Source organism: Macrotis lagotis, chromosome 1, assembly GCF_037893015.1.
Source record: "Macrotis lagotis isolate mMagLag1 chromosome 1, bilby.v1.9.chrom.fasta, whole genome shotgun sequence".
Lineage (NCBI taxonomy): Eukaryota > Metazoa > Chordata > Mammalia > Peramelemorphia > Peramelidae > Macrotis > Macrotis lagotis.
This window is the reverse complement of record NC_133658.1, coordinates 449843449-449862844: the sequence shown is the minus strand read 5'-3', so window position 1 is coordinate 449862844 and position 19396 is coordinate 449843449. Positions and strand designations below refer to the sequence as shown.

Here is a 19396-nt window from a genome sequence, read left to right as displayed (position 1 = left end):
ACGTCGCTTCAACAACCACTCCAACTCCAGCTGGCCGCAGGGCTTCTGTGACTGCTACGGCAATTTGTTTTGTGAGTCTCTCTTGAACTGCAAACGTGACAGGGAATTCAATTTAGGGGGTGGATATGAGCATTTTATTCCTTGCTACAGTGATTCATAAATGTTCTGGATGGAAGCATTGCAGATAATTTTCTGATCAGATATATATATATATATATATATATATATATATATATATACACACACACACACACACACACACATACATATGTGTATATAAGAGATGTCTGTTAAGACTTATTTTTAGGTCTGTTTTCTTGTGATAATGTAGCAGTTTTGAGAGTTTTTTTCCATTTGTAAAGCTGAGGCAACTCACAAAGAAGGAATATAGCATCCACAAATGTTTTGGAAGTGTCTATTCAAAGTACATGTTAGTTTTTATCTAAAGAACACTATGTTGGCCTTCCTCATCTTTGGAGCATTTATTTGTAAAACCTTAAATTACCTTGAGGATGCTGAGGTAGCTTTGCCATGGCAAAATATAAAATCTTTACAATACCTTTCATTGTAAACTAATTTCAGTTTAGAAACCAATTCAGACCTTCTGAAGACTCTTTAAAGTTAAAAGTCAGAATCCTTTGGTTCACTGAAAGATGAAAAATCTCCCCAGTGGTAATACTATCTTGGTCATGGTGTCAAGGGGAACTGGTAGAAGCATGCCTCAATACTGAGCCCTCATCGTACCAGGATACGGACTGCTGCCCAGAAATCTCCTTAGGTCCCATTGGCATCTAAGGCTCTGTGCACACTCAATCATTAAACATTTGTTAAATACTTACTATGTATCAGGCATTAATGGTACAGAAGTGATATATATATATATATAGATATATATATATATATATAGATATATATATATATATACACACACACACACACACACACACACACACACACACACATATATATATATATATACACACACAGATACAGGTTTGAAAAATTTCTAAGCATGGCAATGAATAAGAATACACATACATTATGTGGATAAATGTACATATGAATATATGTTGTGTCTTACATTCAACTATTAAGTATCCCAAGTAACCTTTCTGGAAAGAAATTTGGAATTATGCCCAAAGGACAATGAAAATATGCATACCCTTTGATTCAGCAATATCACTACTGGGTCTATATCCTGAAGAGATCATGAAAAAGGGTAAAAACATCACTTATACAAAAATATTCATAGCAGCCCTGTTGTGGTGGCAAAGAATTGGAAACTGAGGGACTGTCCATCAATTGGGGAATGGTTTAACAAACTGTGGTATATGTATGTCATGGAACACTATTGTTCTATTAGAAACCAGGAGGGATGGGAATTCAGAGAAGCCTGGAAGGATTTGCATGAACTGATGCTGAGAGAGATGAGCAGAACCAGAAGAACATTGTACACCCTATCAGCAACATGGAGGTGATGATCAACCTTAATGGACATGCTCATTTTCATCAGTGCAACAATCAGGGACAATTTTAGGGTATCTGCAATGGAGAATAAATACCATCTGTATCCAAAGAAAGAATTGTGGAGTTTAAACAAAGACCAAAGACTATTACCTTTTATTTAAAAAAAAGTTATCTTATGTAATTTTGCTAAGGCTTATATTTTTTTCCTTAAGGATATGATTTTTCTCTCAACACATTCAATTTTGATCAATGTATAGCATGGAAACAGTGTAGAGACTATCAGACTGCCTTCTGTGGGAGGTGGGGGAGGGAAGCAAGATTGGAGGAAAATTGTAAAATTCAATAAAAATAAAAATAATAAAAAAGAAATATCAAGAGTTAGTCCACACTATAGATTGAAAAAAATTCCATAACACAAGCCTACTGCCTATTATTCATTGCTACCCCAATGTTGAAAAAGGCAATTGTGATTATATAACTGAATGATTGTCTTGTATCTCACATCATTAAATGAAAATCTGTGATATAAAAATAGAAAACCTTGAAATATTTTTAAATCAGGTAATTATTTAATAATTCAATTCATATAAAGAAAAAATGGACAGTTTACCTTGTAACCTCCTGCTATAGATTTCCACAATCCTGGAAAATAAAGATTTAATTTTGATGAATCTCATAATTTTGAATGCAAATCTGATATCATAAGATAAAGAAATCTCACTATATGGTAAAACTCACTATGACACTGAACACACAGTACTTAGGACTTAAAAAGTGACTGAAATTATTGGATGACTAGAAGGGGGTGTCAAATGAATAAAATTATGGCGAAAACCCTTTTTTGTCTGATTCATTAGCTAAAAGCCTACTCATTTATTTCTTTTTTTTTTTTCAAAAAAAGTCTGAGCAAGTCCAATGCCTTGCAAAAATAAACAACAAAAATTACTAGGTAATAATAAAAGTTAAGTGATTAACCAATACTGGAAGCTTCCCCAGTAAACTTGAAAGTAAATACATCTTTACAGTTCCAGATACAAGTTAAAAACAGATAGTCTGTTTACTAATTAATAGCAGGCATCCTTAAGTACATTAACTAAACCTATTAGTATAATCAGATTTGACCCAATTTATACCCTCCCTTTGTTACCTCTTTAAGAAAAGTCTATATAAACACCTTTAATTTTCCAAAGTTTTATAATGTTAGATTATGTCATGAATTCATATCTTTAGCAGATAAGTCAAAACAAAAATATTTTACAGTGGAGAGGTAGGGCACTAGTATATAGCAATTAAGAAACAGTTTTGATGTTGAATTTTTCTTAATTGTTTTTCTGTCTCAATCAAGATCAGGAGGACCATGAGATAGAGATAAAAGGCATCATTTTGTAAAAATAATGGTTAGAGCAGAAAGTTTTAAGGAAGGTTGAAGTTCATGATAGCATCTGAAATATCAAGGGCACAGTTCAAAGTTCTTATATTACCTATTATTAGGTTGTTATTACCTAAAACAGCTATTCTTAAATCACTTTTGTGTCTGTCTTGGGATTCCTTTGATAGTCTGATAAAGTCTATGAACTTCTCATAATATTTTTAATGCATATAATAAAATCCATAGAATTACAAAGGAAAAACAATATTAAAATAGTTATCAAAATCTTTTTTTTCAAAACAAGCCTTCCAAGTTAAAAATCTATAGCTTTAAGTCTTTGAAAATACAGAAAGTGAAATACTACCAGGGGAAGTGGAAGTTAGGAGTGAAAACTGGAGGCAATGATAAAAAACTTTTTCTTAAACATGTACTTTCCTTCTCTTCAAAGTTATACAGATAATTTGTCAAATAGAAAGTATCTTGAGATACAGAAATTGTAGTGGTGGATTTAAGAATAGAATATCTTTTCATTAACCACTCCTCAGTTTACAAAGGCCCTTAACTCGATATATTTTTCTCAAACAAAAACACTTTCAAATATATTTTCTTGGTTTTGTAAATCCTTACACATGTAAAGTTCTCTCCAATAAGAAATGCTATTTCTTCTAAAAGCTGGCTACACCCCAATTGACAAATAGTCAAAGGATATGCAAAGGCAATTTACAGATGACAAAATCAAAGCAATCTATAGTCATATGAAAAATTGCTCTAAATCACTAATTAGTAGAGAAAGGCAAATTAAAGCACCTCTGAGGTACCACCTCACACCTTTCAGACTGCACAATATGACCAGAAAGGACAATGATCAATGTTGGAAGTAATGTGGAAAATCTGGGACACTAATATATTGTTGGTGGAGCTGTGAACTCATCCAACCTTTCTGGAGAGCAATTTGGAATTGTGCCCAAAAGGCAACAAAACTGTGCATACCCTTTGATCCAGCAATACCACTACTGGGTCTATACCTTGAAGAAATTATGAAAAAGGGTAAAAATATCACTTGTACAAAAATATTCATAGCAGTCCTATTTGTGGTGGTAAAGAAATGAAACTGAATGAATGTCCATCAACTGGGGAATGGCTTAACAAACTGTGGTATATGTATGTCATGGAACACTATTGTTCTATTAGAAACCAGGAGGGACGGGATTTCAGGGAAACCTGGAGGGATTTGCATGAACTGATGCTGAGTGAGATGAGCAGAACCAGAAAAACACTGTACACCCTAACAGCAACATGGGAGTGATGATCAACCTTGAAGGACTTGCTTATAGCAAACAGGGCAACAATCAGACACAATTTTGGGATATCTTCAATGGAGAATACCATCTGTATCCTGAGAAAGAACTGTGGCATTTGAACAAAGACCAAAGACTATTACCTTTTTTAAAAAAGATTTTATTTATTTTGAGTTTTACATTTTCTCCCTAATCTTACTTCCCTCCCCCCACCCCCTACAGAAGGCAATTTGCCAGCCTTTACATTGTTTCCATGGTATACATTGATCCAAATTGAATGTGATGAGAGAGAAATCATATCCTTAAGGAAGAAACATAAAGTATAAGAGATGGTGAGATCAGACAGTAAGATAACAGGTTTTTTTTCTAAATTAAAGATAATAATCCTTGGTCTTTGTTCAAACGCCACAATTCTTTCTCTGGATACAGATGGTATTCTCCATTGCAGATAGCCCCAAATTGTCCCTGATTGTTGCACTGATGGAATGAGCAAGTCCATCAAAGACTATTACCTTTAATTTTTTAAAAATGTTATCTTATTATGTAATTCTGCTAAATCTCATACTATATGTTTCTTCCTTAAGCATATGATTCCTCTCTCATCACATTCAACTTAGATCGATTCATACTATGGGAACTATGTAAAGACTAACAAACTGCCTTCTGTGGAGGGTAGGGGGAGGAAAGCAAGATTGCGGGAAAAATTGTAAAACTCAAAATAAATTAAATCTTTCTAAATTTTTTTAAAAAAAGAAATGTGCTTTTGCATGTAGTTAGGGTAAAAAAATTAAAATTAAATTAAATTAACCTTTATTTTAAAAAACAAATAAAAATAAAAGTTGGCTACAACCTACCTTAATAAACTTTATGTACCACAACTTTCCCATATGAATGCCCTCTTCCAGTCAAATTGTTCAACAGTGGTCCCAATTCCCAAACACCTTGAGCACTTTTCAACCTTTATGCCTTTGTTCACAAATGTCTCTTCCTGGAAAAATACTCCCTTTCATTTCTTATCTCTGAAATCACCCCAGTCTAGTACTTTCCCTCTAACTAACTCTGAGAGGCTCTATTACTCACTTGGCATTTTCTCACTGCCTTGTCTAGTATCACGTCCATTCTCAATCAGATTGTGAACTCCCTGAGGTTGAGAACTATTTTATAACCCTCTGAATTATCCCCACCACTCTCCAAAAGACTTACATATAATGGGTATTCAAATAGTGATAATTAATGCTGCTGTGGAAGAACTACAATTTTCTGAATCAAAAGAAGGGTCAGTTAAATTATACTTATGAAGGCACACCTATGCTCTCCAAAGTTTATTCACAAAGCTTTATTCACAACCACTTTTGTGGTCGGTATTACAAATATAATTGTTCCCTTTTTTTTTTTACAGATAAGGTAGCCGAGATTCAATGATGTTTACAGAGCGAATATGTAGTAAAACCAGCTTTTACCTGAACCCTGGTAGTCTAGGGCTCTTTTCCACTGATTCTCTATTAAATGTGATCTCATTCCCCCTGAAATTTATCCATAAGAACTATTCTCAAACAACAAAACCTTAGTATTCTTTGTCTACCATGTCCCAGGGAAAAAAGTAGATAGACTCTTTGCAGGTCATTGCACATCTCTTTCTCACCATGTTTCTTTACTTGGCCATAAAAATGGGAGGCAGTGCTGCATAATGGATAAAGACTTTGAAAACCTTGAAAAGCCTTTCTATCAGTGAAATTAGACCCAGGTCCTATTATAATTTTCCTCCCTGAATTTGGTCTAAAAAGATATAGTAAATTTTATAAATTATAACAATATTAAAATATAATAAAATATAATTTATAATTATTATCATTGTAATTCTCATTCTCTATTAAAGAAGTTGACCCTGTTTCATATTTCTGTTCATCCAATCTTCAAATTTGCAATTGGCAAGCACTGGGTACATTTGACCTCAAGCACCATTTTTTTAATTGTCTTAAAAAATACTTTCTATTAATGGGAATATAAACTGCTGTGTTGGTTAGCTTCTTGTTTAATCTTTTAAAAGCTTTTCTTTGAAATCCATTCTCTCTCTCTCCTAGATAATAAAGAGGTTTATCCTCTATTAATCCAGAGTTAACATTTTCTATTTACTCTTTGATGGAACTTAGGGTTTCTAGTTCTCCCTATCTAGAAATTTCCACCACAGATATTCTACCTACAATATGACAGAGGTATTTGGAGAATGCAACACGGTTCAAGGGAAAGTTATGAATATTTATTATATTCTACTTTTTGAAATCTGAAATTTATCCATAAGACTCTCAGTCAAAGTATTTATTATTCTATGCCCTTCCAAGCACAAAGTAGATAGGCTCTTCTACAGGACACTGACCTAAGTTAGGACGTTTGGGGTTTTTTTTTTTCCCCAAGAGTCTTGATTGACTCAAGAGATTACAGTTCTTATACTGTCTTACCTCAATGCTAAAACATGGAATCCTGTAAAACAACACTGATCTGCATGAATAATCAGGGGTCTTTTCAAGTTAAGGGAGGGGAAAGGAATGGAAATGATTCTCCCTTCCTAGTTCACTTTCCTCTATTTCTAAAGAAGAATAAAAGTAAAATAGAGGTAGCTGTAGAGAATGGTCAAAAATGGTTTCCAGCTTTCCGTGGGGGGTGGGGTGGGGGGAGGGAAGTTAGATTGGGAGAAAAATTGTAAAACTCAAAACTCAAATAAAATCTTTAAAAATAAAAAAAGAATGGTTTCCATCAAACAATGTAAAAACTAACAGACTGCCTTGGGTGGGTGGGGGGGTGGAGGAAGGGAAGCAAGATTAGGGGAAAAACTGTAAAACTCAAAATAAATAAAATCTTTATTTTATTAAAAAAAATGGTTTCCATCCCCTATTCAGAAGAAATAGATTGTACTATGTTCTAAAAAAAAAAAGGACCAATCTGATTTGAATTGATTTTTAGCAACAAGGAATTACTTTCTGATTAGTCCTCCATAAATTGGAAATTCAATTAGCGAAAAGACCCCTGTCTCCTGAGTATTCTGAGTAAAAGAAAATCATTCTTCTTCAGTACCCCTCTTCTAAATCCTAGAACTGATATTGCTAACAAATGGAAAGGTTTTGTTTACAATTTCCCTGAATTGAAGCTTCACTGTCCTACCTAAATGGTCCAGTGGACATGGAATCAGGAAAAACAATTCAAACCCAGCTTTGGGTTTGTGTGACCAGAGTTTCTCTGCCTCCATTTCCTCAACTATAAAATGGAGGTAATAAGAACACCTTCGGCTCCAGTTTGAAATGAGAATTAAATGAGAGATTTGTAAATAAATGCTTATTTCCTCCTGAACTACAGGCTGCCAATTCTGATTCTGTCACTGTTGCTCAATGATCTCCAATACTTCAAATAGGTAATTCTATCTCCTGATGGCACATTTTTCACTTGAAAAATGGTGAAATAATGCAATTAGGCATAAGACATCTCTTTTTCACCATGCTTCTTTATTGGGTCATAAAAATGAGAGCCAGCATCACATAATGGACAAAAATCTTGAAAAACTCTGTACCCATTTAGCCTTTGACCTTAAGACTCTTAGTCTTTGTGTTACAGAGGAGGTCTGATTCCTATATCAATGAAATTAGGCCCAAGCCCTAATCTAATCCTCCTTCTTGAATTTGGCCTAAAAAGATATAAAAATAGCAATAATATTAATAAAAAATATAATGTGTAATAAAATAAAACTAATAAAGTTTAATAAATTTGTAACAGCATATTTAGATCTAACCCTAAATTAAAAGCCTATTGTGATTACAATAACAAAAATAACACTCTTCCAGTATGGTAATACTCACCAGATGGTAATCATTAAAAGGCAGCAGTCCTTTAAATCCATTTCATTAATAAGCAACACTTTTAAAACATAAATACCTACCTGGCAAGTTTGCTGAGGCCAAGGAGTTGTTTGTTAGGAAGATACCCTATATGAACCTGTTGGGTAGAAAGTCATTAATTAAAACAAAATATTGTACTATGCAAATAATAAACCAGTTATTATAAAGAAAAGCTAAAGAATGTCTAAAAATCTAGATTCTTTAAGAAGTCATACATTTTTCCAGATATCAAAAAAGATTAGGGACAGTGGGGGAATCAAAAGGATAAGAAATAAGACCAGGAGAATTCAGGTCTCTTACTTATCAAACATGATATCCTATTTTTGCTTTGATAAATTAGACTTAGAGAACATTTCTCAAAGCCTACTCTATGTTCATAAAACTAATATTTTATGTACTTGGGAAAAAATATAACAGTAATTTCCTTTCATTTAAAAAATATAAATATATTTATTGTTTAATAAACTGTGACCAGATAAAACTATTCTTGCCCTGAATACTACCATTTAATGTAAAATGGGAATTTGGTTCCCATTTTCCCAACTCACTAATATAGTCACAGGTTATAATTATCATTTTTAATGTTATTCTTTTAATAACTCTTTTTTTAAAAGTTTTATTTATTTAAGGCAATGGGGTTAAGTGACTTGCCCAAGGTCACACAGTTAAACAAGTATTGTGTCTAAAGTCACATTTGAACTCAGGTCTTCCTGGCTCCAGGGCCAGTTCACTATCCACTTTGCCACCTAGCTGCCCCCAATGTTATTCTTTTATTTAAAAAAAAGCCAAAAAAATTCAAAACCTCTTTCTGAGTTGGAAGCTAAAAATATCATTTAACAAGTAGCAAAATTTGCCACAGCACTACTGTAGGGCTTTAAAGAGGTGAGCTATGGAGTCAGTTTGGCCATTCAGGTTTGACTACACTTACCAGCTCTGGGGCAGGGAAGCTGTTTTTGATTTTCTTTCATTCCCCACTGCCCCCTCCCCTCCATAGACCACAGAATCAAGGAATATTTCCACTTGCCCAGAAAGAGACCTTACCTAGCAGTTGGAAAATGAGTTCTAAAGAGTTTGAAGCACAATTGAGGAAGCAGAGACACATGGACAAATAATCCTAGACCAGAAGCAGCTTCAAAGGGCAAGACCTCTGGGGACAGAAAAGAGAATTGCCTATAGATCTCAGAGCATTCTATCAATCAAAAAATCCTCTCTTTAGAGAGGAACAGATAGTGGGAACCCAGATGTGTTACTTGTCCATCAGAGATCTTTCTACCAGGGAGAGGACACCAAAGAGAGCCAAAGAAGACAAGAGTGACCTTTTCCACAAAAGTTCCCTACAAATATGATTCACTACCATTGTGGTCTGTTAGTCAATCAATAAACTCAGAATACAGAAATGGCTTTTGCTCTCAAGAAACTAACAGACTAATAGAGGTGCCAAGAGGAAAATTAAATAGATATATACATGTTAGATGCAGAGTAGATGAGCTTAGAGGATAAGACTTGAGTGACTGGGGGAATGGGGCCTTCCCATGAAGACAGGGGCACTTGAGTTGTGTCTTGAAGAAAGTCAAGGATGTCAAGAGTCCGAGGTAAAAGCATTTTAGGCATGAAGAACTTCCAATAAAAGCAGAAAGATGAGAGTTAAATATTAGGCAAAAGAACAGCAAGGAAGTCAATGTAACTGGCTTGTAGCACACATAAAGAGCATTTAATATGAGAAGATGGAAAAGAAAGAAGGGACCAGGTTATGAAGAGCCACAAAGACAACTTTCTATTTGATCTTGAATGGGTAATCACTGTGGTTTATTGAGGCTTACTCAGTGGAGAGGGGAGTGGAAACATGGTCAGATTTCAACCTTAAAAAAATCCAATTTGATAGATGAGTTGAGTGGTGTATATGTTGGGGTGGGGAGAGACTTAAGTCAGGGTGACAAATGAAAAAGTAATTGTGATAGTGCAAGAGAGAAGTGATAGGAACTTGTAGAAAGAAGGGGACATATATGAGCAATATTGTGAAGGCTAAAATGATAAAATGTGGCATTGGATTGGCAATGTGGGAGTAATGTAATGGCATCCTCAACAGTAATGAGGAAATCTGGAAGAGCGGGGCAGATGTGAGTTCTGTTTTGGACATGCCAATGGGACATCAATTTGGAACTGTCCAGTTGGGATGTGGCATTAGAGCTCAGAAGAGAGACTATGGCTGGATTTGTAGATCTATGAATCATCTGCATAAAATTAGAATTGAATTCATGAAAGTTGATGAGTTTATTAAAGATGATAGAAGGAAAAGGGAGACTTATTAGACATGTGATCCTGGGCAAGTCAATTCATGTTTTCTGGACTTTAATTTCCTCATCTGTAAAATTAGGGGGCCTCTAAATCCCTTCCAGATCTAAAAACTCTGACTCTGTGACCCTATGAGAAGAGGATCTTGGACAGAATCATAGGAATAGGAATAGAACGAAGAGAGAGCGGTGTCACAAAAACACAGAGGAGAAAGTATAAGAAGGTGAATAACATTATGCACGTGCTCACTCTTTCCAGTGTGGGTACACTGTATTATGGGAGATTGTACCTCAGGTTTATGATGGGAATATTTTATAGTTACTGTACTTCCTATGCCAACTTAGTAAATTCCTTTGCTAAGAACTGATGGCATCTACATGCCATTAAAGGGATGGAGGCTTGTGAGTGATAGTTTTAGAAATGAGTACTCAAAGGATTCCCAAAGCCATTCCCAAAGTAGAAGTCATAGTTATAGTTAAAGTTTTATTTGCAACCATTGAACACCTGCCTATCCTACAAACTAAGGAAGCAAGTAGTACTTTGAACTACCTAATGAATACAAATCCTATCCTAGTTAAGTCTTTACTGGGAGGAAGGGTAATGCACTAGTTAATGTGCTTGCCATGGAGTTAAGAATAATTTGGCTTTACCACTGCCATATACTGATTGAATAACCCTGGGAGAGTCACTAAATCTACAAAAACCCTAGGCACTGACTTCTAAAAGGTTAATAGAACATATTTAATTTGGTGCCTAGTATTTGATATTGAAACAAGCTAGTTAGATCAGGCTCCTTTTATTTGGTAGAAGAAAGGAAGAGTGAAATTTGCATATGGACAATTAGAGACTTTTTATGTACCAGCTACATAAGAATTCTTATGTGCTAGGTTGAGAAATGCTCACATCTTATAACCTTTTTGTAAGAGAAAGTATAACATATCTATTAAATCAGCGTGTATACCATCAATAATCCCTCTGTTTAGGTCAATGGCATGTAGCTTGTCTATATTCCTTACAATCTTGAACCCAACAATAAGTATAAAGCCTAGCAATTTTGTGAATGATCCTTCTCACAAGATTAAAGAAAACAACATTTTGATGTTCATGAGGGTACCTTAAAGATCACCTAGTCCAACTTCCTCAATTTACAGTTGCAGAAAATAAGGACCACAAGGTTAAATAGCTTATTTGCTCAAGGACACACAGATGGTAAAGTAACAAAGATAATATTCAAACCCAGATCATTTAATCTTCAATTAACTGCTCTAGTCATGCCATCATTTTGGCTCTCAATATAAATGTTCTCAGAGAGAGATTAGGATCCATTCATTCAGTCACTATTTTATGAAGTAATTTAGGTCTAGTCTAGCTTGATCATTACTTATTTGATCCATACAGTGTTAGAACTATACCTAGCTAAACAATTATTCTTATTACCTTTTTTTTCAGGTAACCAACAGTTGATAACTAAAAAAAGATATGTTACTTAGAAAAACAGAAAATACCAACATTATTGTTTGTCCTCCATTTCTGAAGAAGAATGACATTATCATGTCACAGTGTGGTATGCTCGGGTGTGGCTGATCAGTCCAAAACAAGTTTGGAAGGCATTACCATAGATTAAGCACAATGGTCTCTTAGAACACTGAGAGTAGAAGTATCTCTGGAGTTATGCAACTCATGTTTCCTTTATGCTTCTTTGATTCTGCTTTGCTCAGGGAGTATAGAATCTTCTTTGATAGGGGAATGCCATGCTAGTTGGTCCTGTGCCACTGTTTCCTACATCTCACAATAAGAAATTATTCAGAAATACCTTTGAGAGCGTCCTTATTACTGCTTCTTCTGATTAGCATGTAGGAGTGCTTTGTGTAAATTCTCCATAATATAGTCTTTTAGATAAGTATGAGTTTGGCATTTGAACTACAGGTCCAGCTCCCTGGAGATTCTTTGCAAGAGAATCTGAATGCTTGGTAGTTAAGCTCTTGGGGAGGACTTCAATGCCCAGGCCCTTATCTTGTCAGATGATCTTCAGAATCTTCCTGAGGAAATTCATGTTGGAAGCAATTTAGTTTTCTAGCATGGCACTGACAGACTATCCAGGTTTCCTAGGCATACAGTGGCATAGAACTATGACTCTGCTCTGTAAACCTTCAATTTGGCATACAATCCAATACTTCCTTTTGGAGTCTCCCAATCACTGAACTAGTTTTGACAATGCATGCCTCAATCTCAACATCTATGTGAACAGTCCTAGTGTGTGTACTACCAAGGTAAGTGAACTTATCCACAGTAGTCAACATTTCTTCATTTATTGGGACTAATGGTTCTACATTTGGATGGCCTAGTGCTGGCTAGTAGAGGACCCGTTTTCTTGGTGTTGGTCATCAGGCCAAAATTATTATAGGCAGTAATCTACCCATACTCTGTTGCATCTGGAACTCAGAGGCTGCATTGAGTACACAATCACCTGCAAAGTCATACCAACTCTAATTTGACTGGGCTTGGCTTTTAAACTTTTAAGTTAGTTTATCATCAATACAGAATCTGATCTTGATACCATTTTCATCTTTGTTGAAGGCATCTGACATCATCATCATAGAAAGCATCATGCTGAAGAGCATGGGAGCAAGCACACAACCCTGCTTCACTCCATGATTGGGAAAACATAAGAGCATTATCCTTCATTCAGAACCTGTATGAACATGCCAACATGAAACTGTAGTACAAGCCTGACAAAATACATTGGGCATGCTAATTTTGCCGTGATCTTTCACAGGCCCTCATGATTGACAGTGATTATCAAATGTCTTTGGTCAGGTTGACAATGATGAAATGATTATGACATAAGGCATATGATCAATGGCTGCAGAATTGGTTGATGACGAACATTATGGAAGTCCTGTACTTGTCCTTGATCGGTGTGACTCCATCAGCACTAAGTAAGTGAGATGCACTAGAGGTATTGAAAACTGAGGTCTTCAGGGTATCATAGAAGCACTTAGGATTACTGCTATCAACCTAGAATTGAATCTTATCTGCCTTCTTGCTGAGGCAAGAATCCTGCATCTAAGTTTCACTTGTACTTTACTTTTGATGGAATTAAATGCTGCCAAGACATCCTGCTGATAAACTCTATGGAATTCTTGCTTCTCATTTCTCATCTAACACCTTCTGAATTTTTATCAAATCAGTTTACAGTTTTTCTGATCCAGATGAGTAAATGCAATGATGTACAAGAAGACTCTGAAAGCTGCCCACTTTTCTTCTATTCCACTGTTGCTGTCTCCCCTTTCCCTCCAAGTCAGCAATTAACAGCTTGAACACATTCATATTTAGGATCTGGAACTCAAAGAAGGCTTATGTCTCAACTGACTGTTGTTGTCTCAATCGAAGTTGTGTTAGCTTCAGTTATAAATTAGATACAGTTATGTTTTAGATTCAGTTATTAGAGCAGAACTTTGTATTTGTTTCTTTATGAGAAAACATAACGTAAGTGTGTTGGGAACAATTCTAGCTATAATCTGAAATTCTAACTATAAATATGAAAATTTGCTACAAGTCTGTTGCTGTATGTGAAGTTAATATTGTTCTCACCATTGATCATGAAGTACAGGATCAAATATTCACTTTGAATCACTCATCACTTGAGCAGACTAAAGATCAAAGAATCATAGAGTCACTGCAGTCACCTTGATTAAAATCCCAATGTGGCTTTTTAAAAATATTTATTGTAACCTATAAAATGGCAAGACTACTATCTTAAGATGCTTGACTTAATACCAAATATCTGCCCTAGAGGGTTTTTTGCTATTCCATGAAGTGCTTTGAAATGAAATGTCAGAAATTATTAGATTCATCAGTTGATAAAAAGAGAAGAGGTTTTAAATGCATGTATATATGTATATATATATATATAAATACACACACATACACACACATATATACACCACATTTAAATATATGTGTAGAAATTCATTAGATAATCTGGATAATTTAAAGTTGTAGTCTTAGACTACTCACTAAAAACTAGAAAAAGAAAACTAATACTTATACATACACACATAGAAGGAAATTTTATTCTAAAAAATGTATTTTTTTAAAAAATCAGCTGAGAAAATTGCTAACTCTAGAGATAATCAAAGACAATAAAAAGCACAGTCATCTTTGAGTAAGAATCAACATTACCTTTCCAACAAATGGTACTAAATGATGTTCGCACATTGAAAACATGTCTATGTCCTTTACAATCACCATCTCATCATGGTCTTCATCAAATATAGCATCATTCAGGATATCTGAAATTAAATGTTTGCTTTAGTAACATATCTTCCAACTTTGGAAAATGAAAACTGGTGGCGAAACATTGGCAGCATCAGTTTTTTGTATTTTAACCTACATTCTTATGACAGAAACATGTCTTATTATTAACCCCTCCAAGTCACAGTTTATCTGAGGACATTTAATATTTGCCAATCCGTCAGTTCGTCATTCTAATAGAATCAAATTTCATACATTGTTTTGAAGACTCCACTGAATTGGGCTCTCTATTCAGAATGCTAAATACAATGAAAAAATTCAAAATGATTGAACTCCAGTTAGAGAACCCAACATGATGTTTTAGGGATAGGTAGCAGTATTGGAATCAGCTCTAATTAGCTTATCGAACTGGTTATTAAATTATCAGGATGAGTATTTACATCTCAGAAATAAGTAACTGCTACAAATCAAGGCTTGACTTATGGTTTTCCTTTCCCAACATGGTTTTTAAATATTTATCAGCATACCCCTTTCTTATTCTGTAAACATTATTTGAGCTCAATAGCCCTACAGAAGGCTTCAGTTTGTGAAATGAAGTCATCACCAGATTGAATGACTATGGGATGAAGATGATGAAGATGATAATGATGAGCCCTTATATAGCATTTCAAGGTTTGCAGAGTTCTTTACATTCATTATCTCATTTGAGTCTGTAGAGTAGAAGATGGAGCACATATTCTCTTGCAGAATAGACAGGATATTTGATGAGTCACCAGAAAGATGATTCCCTTAGTCAAGCTCCCCAATGGCACTGTGACTCTTGAAAAAGGTTAATGACTTCTAGGTATTGAATAAGAATTTAAGTAGAGGTTATCAGCCCTAGAGCCACATTTAAATAAGTGGTAGAAATTCATTAAGAGTGATTGTCAGGATAATTAAAATTGTAGTCTTAGACTGCTTGATAAAAACTAGAAAGGGAAGGCTGAATAAAACTTTTTTCTAAGTCAAACTTCTTTTTCTAAGCAATTAGATATTCCATTCTAAGTAAGCTACCATGATCATTTCTTTTCTTAAGGTTAGAAAGAAATAATCTCCCTGTGATTCTAAAATATATTCTAGGCTTTGTCATTTTTAAAATAATCATGACCTAATAAAAATTCAGTGATATCTGAGAATCATCTGGATATGGAAATAAAAGAACAATTTCTTAAAACGAAGAATAAAGAGAAAAAGGAGTTATCTGTCAAATGGAATAAAAGCTACAAAAAGTTTTAAGTTTATCTTCTTAGGACCAGAGCATTTGTGATCATCAGTTCAGGTAGAAATTCCAGCCAGAAATTTCAGCAAATGACACATACAATGGATACTCTTGATATACTGTGCATTACTACTCTAACCATCAACCATTTCTTATGTGCCTACTATGTGTCAGGCACAGTTCCAAAAGCTGGGAATATAAAGACAGAAATATAAATGAACAGTCCCTACTCTTAAAAAAAAATGTCTGGGGCAGCTAGGTGGCACAGTGGATAGAGCACTGGCCTTGGAGTCAGGAGAACCTGAGTTCAAATCCAGCTTCAGACACTTAATAATGACCTAGCTGTGTGGCCTTGGGCAAGCCACTTAATCCCATTGCCTTGCAAAAATAAAAAAGTAAAATAAAAATGTTTAATAGGGAGTACTACATGCACAGAACACACACACACAGACACACACACACACACACACACATATGTATGTATATGTTATACTTACCTCTAAAATAAAAGGGACCCTGGGGAAAGGATTAGGATGATTATAAGGCTTCCTGGAAAAACTGTTACTTGATCAGATTTTTGAAGGAAAAAATTCTAAGCTATGGAGGTGAGGAGGAAATATATTTCCAGTTTAGGGGACATTCAGTATAAATAGAATTCTGAGTATGAGGAACAGCAAGAAATTCATTTTTTGGCCCAGAGTAAATGGAGAGGTGGGAAGGGTGATTTGTGCCAAACTAAGAAAGGTTTTAAACGTTAAAAATAGAAAAATTTCTATTCTAGGGGCAATGGGGAGTCATTGGTGTTTATGGAGTAGGGTCCTGAGATACAGGGCCACCTGCATTCTAGGAAAATGTCTTTGTGGAGGATGGAGTGAGGGGCCAGGCCTGAGGAAGGGAGGACCAAGTCTCCCTGAACTTGAATAGCGGCTATGTGATGTTCATGGGAGAGCCGCTGTGCTTTGGAGCTGACTGGCTGCATGTGGCGTGGGTGAGCAAAGGTCACAGACAAGTTGCAAAACCTGGGGAATTTGGTGGGATGCGGATAACTGCGCTCAAACAGAAACAGCTGACTATTTCTCAGAAGTGGGGTGGTTTTCCAGTGAAATCATACGCACTTTTATTTTGAAAATACTGAATTTGCTATGCCTTTGGAACAACAGACAGTCGTCAAAGTGGGAGAAAAAACAGGACTGGCTAGAGAAACCGGAGAGATACTTAAGCCGGTGGGAAGCGCGGGGTCGGGCTCAGTAACCAGGGGCGGAGCCCGGCCCCCACCGGGGGTCGTCCAGCGGAGAATGCTGCCCCGCTTTTTGGTAGGCTTGCCCATGATCAAGCGGATGCCAGCTCTGCCCGCTGCAGTCAGAAGACCCTGGAACCTGACCTCTTAAAACTCAGGGAGGGGTTCTGTTGTCCTGGCTCCAAAGTGTGAGGGTCTGCAAAGCATCAAAGAATCAACACTTTGGGCCTGTCCAGAACAAGAAGAAGCCCCTCGGACGCGACCCACGAAACCCCTGTGCGAGGAGAACTTGCCTGTAGAAGTCATTTATCACAAGAATGTGGCACAATTTCTGGAGCTGGCAGTGTCTTAGCCCATGATGAGGTCATAAGAAACATCCCTTGTTTAGAATCTAAAGTGAAAAATCTTTTTGGTTCGTTTTTTTTTTTTTGCAAGGCATTGGAGTGAAGTGACTTGCCCAAGGTCACACAGTTAAGTCATTATTAAGTGTCTGAGGCAGGATTTGAACTCGGTTCCTCCTGACTCCAGGGACATACTCTATCCACTATGTCGCCTAGCTGCCCCTAGAGTGAAAAATATTGATAGGGCTTTGACAAAATGAGTATCTTTGCAGAAGAGACAGAGGAATTGATAGAAAATATTCTGAAATGGAAGGGAGCAACAAAAGGAAATTTCTTCTATCACCAAGATATTTTTCTGTAATCCCCCTTTCATCTTTCCAGTCCTGAACTCAAGACCAACTGTCCATGATACCAAGTGATCACTATTTTATTTTTGTCTGCCCGTATTTATGGCTGATATTCATAATTTATTGAAATGGGAGGCTTTCTCACTACTTGCATTCATGAAACCTCTTTTTCTTAGTTTTATTTGTATTGATCATGACCAAATCTGATTTTACCTCTTTTTTTCTTTCCATGAATGGCATAACAGATATTGACATGAAGAAGAATGCATTTCATTCTCACTGGAAGCACCTGGACATGGCAGGAAAGCAATTACACACACATTTATATACAAGTTAACTTACTCAAAACAGACCATCCAAAATAGTGAAAATCTTTACAAACAAAATGCCCCAGAATGGTCACCAAGCAAGAGCATTAGTTGCTCATAATATATCAAAATCACATATGTATAATAATAATATAGCAATAACCTGACAACTAGTTCAATACTGTCTCAATTTTTTCATTAAGATACCTAATTAGGTTTATTTATTCAAGTTTATTCCTGTTGTAAAGTTTTCCATGCTGTATTTACTTATATTTTACTCTTAACATGTATATAATCTGAAAGCTTCCATCTGTAACTAATAAAAACAAAACAAGATCACAGATTGTTTTAATTTCCTGCCTGCTATCAGTACTGAGTAGGTAACCCTGGAAACCAGGATTTGAGACATCATTTCTTTTTATTGATTATAACCAACAAAGGCCACAGAGAAGGTATCCAGAGCACTCTCCAAATTAAAGGTTTGTGAAACAATGTAAAGACTAACAATGCCTTCTGTGGGAGGTGGGGGTGGGGGTGGGGGAGGGAAGCAAGAATGGGGGGGAAATTGTAAAATTCAAAATTAATGAAATCTAAAGAAAAAACAAATCAAGAGTTTGTTCAAAATAACTCAGCTACATCAGCACAGATTATTATTTATTTTAACTGTCATTTGCTGTCATCATATTGTCATTCTTAAGTATGAAAAACAACCAAAAATCCACAACATATTTTGCTTCATTTTAAAAATCTCCTTTTGAAAACACAGCACAAATTAAGGGTCCATATGGATTATTAGTAGTAGCCCTCAAATTCATTTGGTAATAATTTAAAATCAGAAAAGAAAATCAATGGAATAGTCCAGGTAAGAAAGCAACAAAAATAATAATTCAGTATTTTATGAAGAGAAGAACATAAATTACTGGGAGAACTACTCTTTTCTAATGAGAACTATTTCAATAACTAGTCAGTCTAGCAGAAATTAGATTTAAAATAACATTGTGCCCATATCAGATTGCTCTCTTCGAGAGGGGATAAAGAGAAGGAGGGAGCAAATTTTACTAAAACAAATATTGAAATAAATGCTGATTGACTGCAAAAATAATATAAAGAACTGAGGAAAAATAATTTCTTACTCAGAATACCTTAAATATACTTCAAGTAATAAGTATCCCTTATTAAGTGCTTGGATCTATATGTTTTTCAAGTGGACTGAGCCCCTCCATGGTTATCATCTTTTTCTTCTACTGGTTCATTCTGTTCCACAAGTTCATCATCTTATCTCTATTAAGACCAACTCTTCAAGTTTATACTATATATGTCCTGAATACAAAGAGCCCT

General features: G+C 35.4%; 1 protein-coding gene across 1 annotated transcript in view; it reads right to left on the bottom strand.

Moving 5' to 3' along the window:
- Positions 1–19396, bottom strand: part of GCH1 (GTP cyclohydrolase 1) — an 80631-nt gene that overhangs the window by 4236 nt on the left and 56999 nt on the right. The window contains 4 exon segments of the mRNA XM_074213453.1: positions 3–87; positions 2078–2109; positions 8060–8115; positions 14496–14605. Of these exon segments, the coding sequence (XP_074069554.1) occupies positions 3–87; positions 2078–2109; positions 8060–8115; positions 14496–14605 (283 nt within the window).